This window comes from Oxyura jamaicensis, chromosome 4 (genome assembly GCF_011077185.1).
Source record: "Oxyura jamaicensis isolate SHBP4307 breed ruddy duck chromosome 4, BPBGC_Ojam_1.0, whole genome shotgun sequence".
NCBI lineage: Eukaryota > Metazoa > Chordata > Aves > Anseriformes > Anatidae > Oxyura > Oxyura jamaicensis.
In genome coordinates, this window is record NC_048896.1 from 86,480,161 (window position 1) to 86,491,212 (window position 11,052).

General features: G+C 38.7%; 1 protein-coding gene across 4 annotated transcripts in view; it reads right to left on the reverse strand.

Moving 5' to 3' along the window:
• Positions 1-4,000: 4,000 nt before the first annotated feature.
• The window catches only part of DOK7 (docking protein 7), a 64,583-nt gene continuing 57,531 nt past the window's right edge, over positions 4,001-11,052 (reverse strand). For all 4 annotated transcript variants that reach the window (XM_035325033.1, XM_035325031.1, XM_035325032.1 and 1 more), the window contains 2 exons: positions 6,694-6,846; positions 4,001-5,261 (listed from right to left, as the gene is read on the reverse strand). In XM_035325033.1, the coding sequence (XP_035180924.1) occupies positions 5,125-5,261; positions 6,694-6,846 (290 nt within the window). In that variant the 3' untranslated portion in view covers positions 4,001-5,124. The remainder of the gene's footprint in view (positions 5,262-6,693; positions 6,847-11,052) is intronic.

Sequence of the window (11,052 nt, forward strand, 5' to 3'; positions counted from 1 at the left end):
TCTAAACACATCAAACTGTCTTGTTCCATCTCCAGTAAGACCCCCAACTATTGTAAACAGCACTGACAGAGCTGAACACAGAACCAAGTACACCTCAGTGTCAGGCCAGGCAGCTCTGCACCAGCACTCACCCCGTGTAAAGACTAGGCTTTACATATACTTCTCTCTGAGGAGAAAAAACAGCCACTGAAGATGACTTTCCCCAAGGACCAAGCCATATATACAGTACAGACTTGAACCCTTCACACGGTGATGCAGGGACAAGGGGACACACGTTGTCACATGTGCAGCATGACAGTCTGGCACTTTAGAGTGGATGCAGGCATTTAACCATTCCACGGTTTCTACTCCATCTCTGCTAGAGATGTCACAGCAGATCTGTTTGAGGACACAGCAGCAACCTCAGTCTGATCCAAGAGACTTCACATCCTTGCTGCAGCCAGGAGAAGCAGCAATGCAAGTGGCAGACTCCAGCGCCTGTCCAAACGTGATGGTTCACAGACTTGAACATGCTCCTGCCGCTGACCTACTCTTTCCTCTGCAATCACTGGCAAATAAAAACTTGCTTTCCAGCTCTCTGCTGACACCTACCTACTTCTCTGCCAAACTCCCAGTAGGAATTTTTGCTGTGCCTCTGAATTTGTGGCCAGTACTGCCAAGTATTGGTTGTGAAAGGACAAAGTGCGTGCAGCAGCCAAGGGCACGCCACAAGGCACATCTTTCAGCAGCAGCAGAGAGACACTGATCTGTGATGAACCTGAGCAACTCCTTACATAATAAAACTTTGGTATCCAAAGGCCAGATTCCTTTTTGAGCACACAATCTGCTCTATTTTCATTATGTTGAACTACCCATAAATTGCTAGCTGAGCCCACAGATAAGTAAAATTTAACTTACACAATAGCAGGTGCTAGGATATTATTATTTTATTTTTTTTTTTTAGGGATTTCACAACAGTGTAATGTAATGTAGAGATAAATTACTGTCAGGCTAAATCTGCTTTCTGATCCCACTCCCCACTACACATTCCTCAAATAAACTGACACTTATTTCAGTAAAACGGTGATGTTACATACGCCTCAGTGTACACAGTGGGATAATAAATTTGAATTATTTCTAGATGCTTTGATGCAGACAAATGCTTAAGAGCAAGTAAATTTAAGATTTTACTTCCCCTCACTCTGAAGTCCTTACCAAACTCAAAGTTCACTTGGCAGCTGCACTTTCCCAAACCTGCCCACTGCATATTTTATCATAATCTGGGATGTGAATTATTTATATTCTAGTCTGTATCCACTTGATCATCACAGACCTAAGCATCAGAGTGAGGCTACCATGAAACCCGTCATCTTTCAGGGAGAGCATGAAACCACAATCATCAGAAGAAATCCAAACTGGAAAAAAAAAAAAAAAAAAAAAAAAGCACTTTAATTCTACTCACCCACACTGAAAAAACATATGTTTACATAGCTAGTCCTTACACAATTCCACTGAATAAATTCTAAGTCTCCCGTCCTTACTCTGTTTTGTTTGGTCTTATTGCTGCATGATGTTAAAGTAACATTTATTTTCAACCGTGACTGCAAGGTAATGCTCATGTAACTGGTGGAATGATAGCTGAGGATCTTCCCAGGTAAACAGGGACACAAAAATGTAACACTATCATCTAAAAAAATGCAGAATTTTCACAGAAATGAGCAGCTAGTAATCTAAAAAAATCCTGTGTGTTCTTCCCATGATTATTTTAGCAAAGAATGCGTATGTTGTCCTGGCCAAACTGGAAAAGGTACTAACTGGAGTGTGCGTGTTGCAGCACCAAAGTGTAATCATCAATAATTCAAATTCAAGTATAGTTTTCCAAGTTACAGTAATTAAAAGTTGTTTGTTTAAATCTACATCAGGGAGGAAAGTGACGATTTTTTCCAAGCTATTTGCTAAAAACAACTCTTGGGGCAGATTTTCACGCACATTTAGATACCTAAAGGCACCTACTGGCATTTCCCCTGCAGGTGCCGCAGCGCTGTTAAAACCCAGACAACTATTTGCATCGTTCGGCAAGAAAATGCCTCCAAACCCCAGCAGCACGTTCTTGACTTGGAGAAATGCCATCGTCCAAATATAAAACTGTTCCCTAATGGCTTACGAACAACACCATAAAAACGCACTGAAGCAGTAGTTACATTTGGCAGTAACCTACAGAGAAAGACGACCAGAGCGAAAGAGGCACGCACAAGCTACATGCAGATGTGTGAAACAGATGTGTGGCAGAGAGAACTTGGCGATAGCATAGGCTGGTCCAGACCTAACTGTTTTGCCCAGACACTTCACTTGCTGACAGCCTGCTTTCTCATCCCTGAGAGCACTGTCCCCAAGCTGGCTCTTTTGGCACGTTAATATACTTCAGGAACATCCTACAGAAGCATCAGCAGCATCACATGGTTTTGTCCTTCTGGTAGTTGATTCCCATTCTCCTAGCAAAGGCAGGGGGAGAGAAGGGGAGAGCTCACTAAGAGGAGAATGCTAAATTAAAAACAAGCAAAGCCTTCATTTGTGCCAGCAGATGTTACGAGTCCCATTTATGACCAAAAGTATTGGAGGGGTTTGGGGTTCGCTTTTTTTTCTTTTTGTGCAAAGAGTTCTGAAACTGAAATCATCCTACAACAATCACAAACCGTATTAAACTGTATTTTAGACCACTTATGATGTCATATCAAGGCCAATGGATGACTTGGAGACAATAGACAAGGGCATTTCTCCATTCTGTTGTCATACATCCTACAGATATAGGAGGCAGAAAGCAACTCACTACATCATGAAAACAGTTTTGCACTGGCACAGAGGCTATGATATAGCACAAGAAAATCCACTACTTACATCTGAGCATTGGCCTTCTGAGACCCCAGCTTTTTACTGCAGTAGACAGCTCTGAAATGCTGACTAAACAAAGACTGAAAGTGGGAAACACTGCATTTCAGTGCATCAGGCAAGCAACACACATTTTAAATATTAAGCATAAATAGGCTTATCACAAGAGTTTTGTCCCTGCAAGTCCTCCAGTGGAGAACTCTTAATGGAAGAGCAGTTGTTGGGCCTGGTGAGCACTGGGCCCTGATGTCCTGCTTCCAAGGAGCTGCAAGTCCAGGCTACTCCAGTTTTACCAAATGTGTGCTTATAAAGTAGATCACCACTGCCTATTTGTCAAATAATAATAATAGTTATTCTTATTAATAATAATAATACCACCTCTTAAACTGGGAGTCTCATAAGAAATATTCCTTTTTTCCTTCAGAAATAAGCTAGGCTGATAAAAAAAAGAAAGTACATCTCAGCACAGAAAAGATGAAAATGGCATTAGTCAACTCTCAAATGCGTATTTTTTTATTTGAGATTTCTGATATTTTACATTACTATTGAGACTACATTCAAATAAATTTAAAGGCCAAATGCTATCTCAAAAACAAGCAACTGCCTCTCCTACCAGGTCACTCAGTGAACCCTCTCTGGCACAAAATTTACATTCACCAATATTATGAATTATGCATATCTAAAAAACAGAATTGGGCTGTGATATTGTGTCTTATGAAGTCAAAAGCACAGACAAAGGATTGTAATACCCAAGATATCATTCTTGAGAACCTCTGGAAGCCAAAGATGATACTTTTTCCAGCCAAAACTTTGTTTTCTTTGCAAGTACACTACTTTTTTCGTGTAGGTTCACTGCCATATTTATATTTACATTTTATTTAAATAACGTTTTGGGACAAATACAGAGAAAACAAGAATTGCATAGACAATGCAACACAAGAAATTAAGTCGAGTTTTGTATCATACAATCTCACTGTACAAAAGCAAGTTGGCAAAGATTTGTGGATAACCCTATATTACAACAGAACTTTTTTTCTGTCAATTCTGTAGCATCTCTGAAGACATCATGCTCTTACCTAGAACTCCAGAACTGTTTTTTGTTGTTGTTGTTGGATTTTTTTTATTTTTTTTATTATTTTTTTTTTGCTATTTAGGGACAGTAGAGAATTATTTGTCAAAAGTTTTAGCATCAAGGTGGATGAATCAATTTTGATGCTGGGACATTAGGCATAGTTTTGGAGATATATAAAGAACTCACAATCAAAAGTGACTGTTTCTTTTGAGTAGCTTGTTTTTAAGCTTTTCAGTATGAGAAGCCTGAAACCTCATTTTATAAGTCATATGTATGTTCAGATGCAGTAAAACTTGATAAGAATTACAGGTTCTCAGCAGCGATGAAAGCAAAGCTCGTGCTGTCTAAAACAGAGCTTTTAGGAACAGAAGCACCCTAAACATCTCTTCAAATTGCTACAGTTTATTGGTATAATTAAATTATATTTGTGTGCATGTGTTCTTGTCTGTATGCACCCTTGTCTTTACGTGCGCCTGACACCACAGCTTTTAAAGCTGAGCAATTTTAGCCAAAGCTACAGAACTCTTGTTGAGGTATAAAACTGAATTACCCATAGATATTTTTAAGCATGTCCATAAATGAGCATATAAATTAAACAAAACTGTGCCTGCAAAAAATCCAGGCACTGAGTTTTCTTGCTTTTGTAAGGTTTCATTAATATATTAATAAAGGTTTTACATAATTTATACACTCAGATATATACATATATTTTATCTGTAATGTGTGTTTACATACATACAAATACACGCATGCAAACTTATGTGTACACATACCACACTCACACTCACATTCCCTTACCTGCACACATTCAAGTTCTTTATCTTTAAAGAAAATGCCACAATTTCATAAACACTGGAATTTGTTCCAGGTTCTTACATGACTTTAGACTTACACAAAAAGGTAACTTACATCTATTGTATATGGAAAAAAAATCTGGAATTTACAACCAAATTTTAAAAAGAACAAAAGGAAGAAAGAACAAAAGGAAGAAAGAGTGAAAAGAAGAAAGAACACACACACACCCCTCAAGCTACCAGCTTTCCAATTAGGAATCAATATATTGGAATGAATCTGGTATAAATGCAATATTCAGTGGCAGTTTTTGTATTTTTAACAATAAATGTGAATCTTTTGGAAGTTAAATTAGTACCAGCTTATGTTAAGCAAAAAGTTCTTTGCTAGGCAGGTCACTGCTGAGCCCCTTTCTTCTTTTGCTCTAGCTCCTGCAAGCGTTCCTCCCTGCACTGCGCATGCTGTGTTCCCACTTTGTGGGCCGTCTCAGTGGCTGTGATGTCAATCTGTGCATATCGGGATGATCCGCTCCCTGAAATACCAAACAAAACGTTATAATAGACTATACCACACATTCCAGAATAAGACTGACCCAGGGTTAAGCTATTGAGAGACTTCTTCCTTAGATTTCTATGTGGAACTTGGTCTGGCATTACAGCAGTCTCTATAAAGGGAGTAAGATGATAACCACAAGTAAAACAATCTCAAAAGCTTTGTTGTCTACATATTTCAGGTATTTGTTTTTCATCAAATAAGAATCTGAAATGCTTGTATTTCTGCTCCAAGTTTTAATCTCCACCCTTGCTCCTCCCTGTAGACGACAAAATTGAACAAAATGGCAATTTACTCCAGTTAATGGAAATGAGGTGAATAAAAGCTGCTCAATCTGTTCAAGAGAAGAACAGTTCTGTAAGGATGCAGACATACAACTCCAAAAGCTGGAAAAACTTTAATAGGAAAGATTAAAATAGTTATTATCATCTGAGGCACCTTCAAAGTTATACAAGTTGATCATGGGTTAGCGTTTAACATTTAAGAAAGTTCATGTCAGTTTATGGAAATAAATCTCTTCATTCTTGGTTTACTGTCTTTAAAATAAAATTAAAACATCACTCTCATATCTCAACAGGGTGTTATACAGAGATCTATATTTAAAAAAAAAAAAAAAAAAAAAGAAAAGTCCTAGCATTTCAAAGTTGTAAACATGCTGATATTAAAGGTATTAAAATTAAAATGTCAGTAGCTGAAAATTAAGCATGGAAAATCTATCAATACTTAGGAATTGAATGCCAAATCCTGATTAGGAGCTGTCTGTAAGGAATTCCTCCTTACACCTCTAAATGTCTGTACATGTTAGCTATAATGCACATTTACATGCTAATTCTCCAAATGAATCATTAGAAGTAAATACCCATATGCAGACCAAAGAATCAGGGGGTGAAGGGGAATCAAATGCTTCTGCTAGCTTCCTCTCTGCAGACCTTTCACATGGAAAGCAGACAGAACACCGTATTTCTGTTCTTAAGCATTTGCTGCATGGCTCTAGAGGCACTGTCTTCTTCAGTACCTGTAGAAGCAAGCCTTGTTAACCTACACCCACAACCCTGTCTCTGAAGCCAAGCAAGGAAAATGAAACAAGTGCAGTCCTAATACATGCAATGAAACTCTTGAGAACACGAAGCAAATTACTGTCTGTCAAACTCTACAGACATAGAAATGTTCACTTTAGGATTGCATATACAATGCACCTGTCAGAGGGATGCAACATCTTAAAGAACCTTGTTAGTTCAAAATCTTTCCCAAAAGAGTCAGTAGCTACAAGAAGTGCTTCACAAATGTACCTGGGTACAACTCCTCGTTTAGCCAGAGGCTATGGGTAGATGAGAAATTAAGATTCCCCATACCGTGTACCTTCTGCATTACTGCATCCTTTGCTGTTTAAATAGTACTGTAGACTTCCTTACCTCTTATGCTTGTGGTAGGTTCTTGAAGTTCCAGTTCCATGTAATGAAGTTGTTTTTTGGAAGTCGGACTGACAGGAATATTAACATAGGTGGCTGTCTCGCTGTGGGGTCGATCTGACGCAGGGACATCAGCTGAATAACCTACTGCCCCTTCTGAAATAAATAACATATTGTTATAGACACTGTTTGCAGTTACCAATGACCAATTTCATAAAACACACTGTTCTGTCAGATGTTCTGAAAGAAAACATTTAGCAGTAACAACTCAGCTCACCCAATGGTATATTTGTCAATCCTAAATGGGACATGAGACAACAAAAGCTTCCACAGAAAATATTGTCAGAGACTCATCACGTCAGGATCTATGAAGAAGACCACAGACCACTGCCAGTGATCTCATTGGGTTGAGACAGAAAACAAACACTATGCAGAAATTTTCTAACAGATGCAAGGTATGCAACAGTACTTCACAAGGCTTTCAGCTCCAACTCAGATCAATAAAGCCTTACATGAAGCAATCTGTTCTAGGAAGATACGGGCTATTATAGCATCTGCAAGAGAGCAACCCAAACCAGTAGAAGTTCAGAAAGTATGTCACAGAAACAGGGACTGAAGAACTGCTTAAAAGAAGGGGAAGGCAAGCTTGTGCAGACAGCTTTCTTAACAAGAATGATGCCAAGTGGGGAAAGACCAAGTAATAAAAGATTTCAACTGTAGAAAAAAAAAAAAAAAAAAAAAAAAAAAAGTAAATTAGACAGTTGGAAAAGTGTCTTTAATAGTTAAGATCACAAGAACACTAGAAGTTATCCTACAGAGGCTGAAGAATTTCTGCATCTAGAAATTTCTGAAAAAGAGATAGATTAACGCCTGCAAGGAATTGGTTCTCTATAGAATGATTGTGACATAAAGCAGACTATATTATCTATTGGATGACTTCTCAAGACCCCTACCAGCCCTACTTCCAATTATTCTAATCTTGTCAGAAGTGAAACTATGAGAAAAGATAAAAGGTTAATGTTCCATTCAGTGGCCAGCCAAGCATTTCAGCCTTCAAACGCTTCCTGAAATCAGGCACCAACATCAAGCTTTTCAGTCTTAATGAAATACCAAGAGAAAGACTTCCCAGAATTACGTGGGCTATAGGAGACCCAAATACTAACCTGTATTCTGTCTGTGTCTGGGCAAGGCTTTGAGTACCACCCTTTTTGTCCTACTCAGAAAGCTAGTAATCACCTGTCCATTCAGGTCTGTTTGAGTTCTTACCACTAAATGCTTTCTAGGGCTCAAGCTTACAGCACCATGACTACTACATTCTCACAAGGCATGGATAACTTAAAGTTCAGTTTCAGGTCAGCCCAGAAAGACACCAAACTGCAAGTTTACATACTACATACAAATGCTCATCACCAGGATTCACATAGGCACACTCTCTCCCATCATTTGTTTTGTGCAACTTGTACCCAACTCAGGTCACCATATAGACCAAAATGGAAAGCCTGTTTTGAGAATCACAGAATGACTGAGATTGGAAGAGACCTCTGGAGGTCATCTTGTCCAATCCCCCTGCTCAAGCAGGGCCACTGAAACCTGCTTGCCCTGGACCATGTCCAGACAACTTTTGAATATCTCAAAGGAGGAGGCTCCACAGCCTCTCTGGGTAACCTGTGCCAGTGCATCCTCACAGTAAAAAAACATTTCCTGATGTTGAGAGGGAACCTCCTTTGTTTCATTTTGTGCCCATTGACTCTTGTCCCATCACAGGGCACCACTGAAAATAATATTGTTCCATCCTCTTTGCACCGTCCCTTCAGATGTTTATATATTGATAAGATCCCCCTTCAGTGCTGAGTAGAGAGGAAATACCACCTCCCTCAACCAGCTAGTTATGCTTTGCCTAATGCAGACCAGGATATGATTAGCCAGACTCATGGCAAGGGGCACGTTGCTGGCTCATGTTCAGTGTGGTTTCTACCAGGACCCCCAGCTCCTTTTCTTCAGCAAGTATTGGTGCCTGGGGTTGTTCCTCTCCAGGTGCAGGACATTGCACTTCCCTTTGTTGAACTTCAGCAGGTTTCTGTCAGCCTAGAATCCTGCTTCAGGTTCTCCAGACCTTGCGTGGAGTCTCTGAGCAGCTTGCTTGTATCAAGAGGAAATCTGCACTTGCTGGGTTTTGTTTGTGACCAGCAGTATCAGGTTAGGTAGTCAATGAAGGAAGTCTGGGACCTAGAATTTGCAAGTAGCTGAGCAAGAGCCCTGAAAACATGAATTATATTTACACAGTACAATCACATGATAAAGATGCAGACGTGTAGTCCTCAATGTCCCAAGAAGTCATCATTTAAGTAATTACTAAGTGAGTTACTGCCGCTGCCTCCTACTTCAGGTAGTGCCAGGAGAGGTGCTGCATGGCCTGCAGAGGTCATTAAGTACTTAACATCAAAATGCCTCTGTCAAATGAGTTTCCAGAGAAGATGGGTTTTGACTGTTGTTAGTGCCTAAATGCCATCATCCATTATATATATATATATATTTTTTTTTTAAGTGTGTTAAATATATTTTTAAAAATACAGTGATCAGTACTGATTGATTGCTATTGCATTTTAAATCAATGCATTTCTGATTTTCTTTCTTCCATGTTTACCTTTGGCAACAGCTTGGGGGAAGGCAGAGATGAAGATGGGTTGTTTTTGCTTTTTTTAAACATTTTGGTCAATGATTAATGCTATCTTTCTCCAGAATCATAGCATAATAATTCCACAACTATATATTTACATATATCTGAGTAAGCTGGTGGAAAAATAGTTGTCATAAGCAAGCAGAAGACTCTGTCTGTCATCACTTCAGAAAGGAGTAGTAAATTGAAGAAGAGGTAATAAGATGCTTATGTATGGTTCATCAGCTGTTATGAAGGGAAGAAACTTGATCAAATTATGTCAACTTTCATTTATAAAGTCCATCTCAAATGGAAATGTAAATTCCAATACCAAATAAGGCATCATAAATCACTCCTGCGTGTTCCCTAGATTGCAGGAGTGACAGCTTCTGAGTGCAAAGAACTAGAGAGACGTCACCTTAGAATCTGCCGTTAAGTTGGGACAGAGGAGTGCAGAGGAAAAATGGTATCACTTGTTCTTCCTCTCCCTGAAGTTCCTTTCCTTGTCCGCACATAATACTCACATCAAAACTTTGTTTGTCCAAATCGCTATTTTTCTTTTCATCCAACCCGGACTGTGTTGGGATATAAATGGAAAGGCAGTAGGTGGTCAAGTCTTTTTAGAGCACAGAAGAAGATGACTTCTTATATCCAAACAGCAGCAGCTGTTAATAAAGGGTGACTATTTCTTCTTCTTGGACTGCATTATGAACAGCAGAGAGAGCTCATACAATGTTGGGTAACAGTAAGAGTTGTCAGAGGTTACAGAAGGATCCAGGATAATGTAATCTCTCTAGACTTAAGTTATTTAAATCAAAGGAGTCTACTGTACGTTCCAAAAATTTAAAGACTTGAAAACCGACCAATTTTCTGGCAGATTTTCATTTAAAAAAAAAAAAAAAAAAAAAAAAAAAAACACATAGGAACGTCCAAGAAGTAACCAACCAGTTTCTGACTATCAGACAAAGTTATTGTTCCAAGACAAGTGAGCAAGTGTTAAAAACAATAGGAAAACAAAAGCAAACTAAAAAACAAGAACAACAACAAAGGAGAAATCTTTAAGTCTGCACCAGACATCATTATCAGAAATAGCTAAATGATTCTGTCTTAAGTATTTCAGAGGAATCTGGCAAATCCATAGCACTGAAAACTTGCACCCCAAATAGTTAAAGTCATAAGCAAATGATGATCGTAAGGACTGATACAGCACAATAGTCGTTAAGGAAAAGATAATTTTTGAAGTCTTTCTATACACTGTTAAAGTGATGTAGCAGGAGTTTAAGTCAAGTGCCCTCAAAGCTAGCTAGCATGAAAACTAGCAAACTCCTCTATAGGGGTAAATAGGTGAAAGGCTTCAGGAAGCTGAATGTCATACCTGATGATTTTCCTGGGAAAGGGAGAAAAGGTAGAACCAAAAGAAAGATTTAAATCAGTAACAGGAGAAGAATAAAAACCGGAAATGAAGTAGCACTGATAAGAGTGAAAAGAAAGAGAAAGACATATATAGGTATGACTGGGGAGAGAAGAAGAGAACAGTATTTGAAACTGGTGTTTCAGCCTTTCTTTCTACAAGTGATGTTCACAGAAAGAACACTAGCACCCCAAGATGACTGTGTGCACATGTGTGAGTGTATGAACATACATGTAAAGCTGAAATGTTCAGAGGCCATCACCTCAAAAAAAAAAAAAAAAAAAAAAAAAAAAAA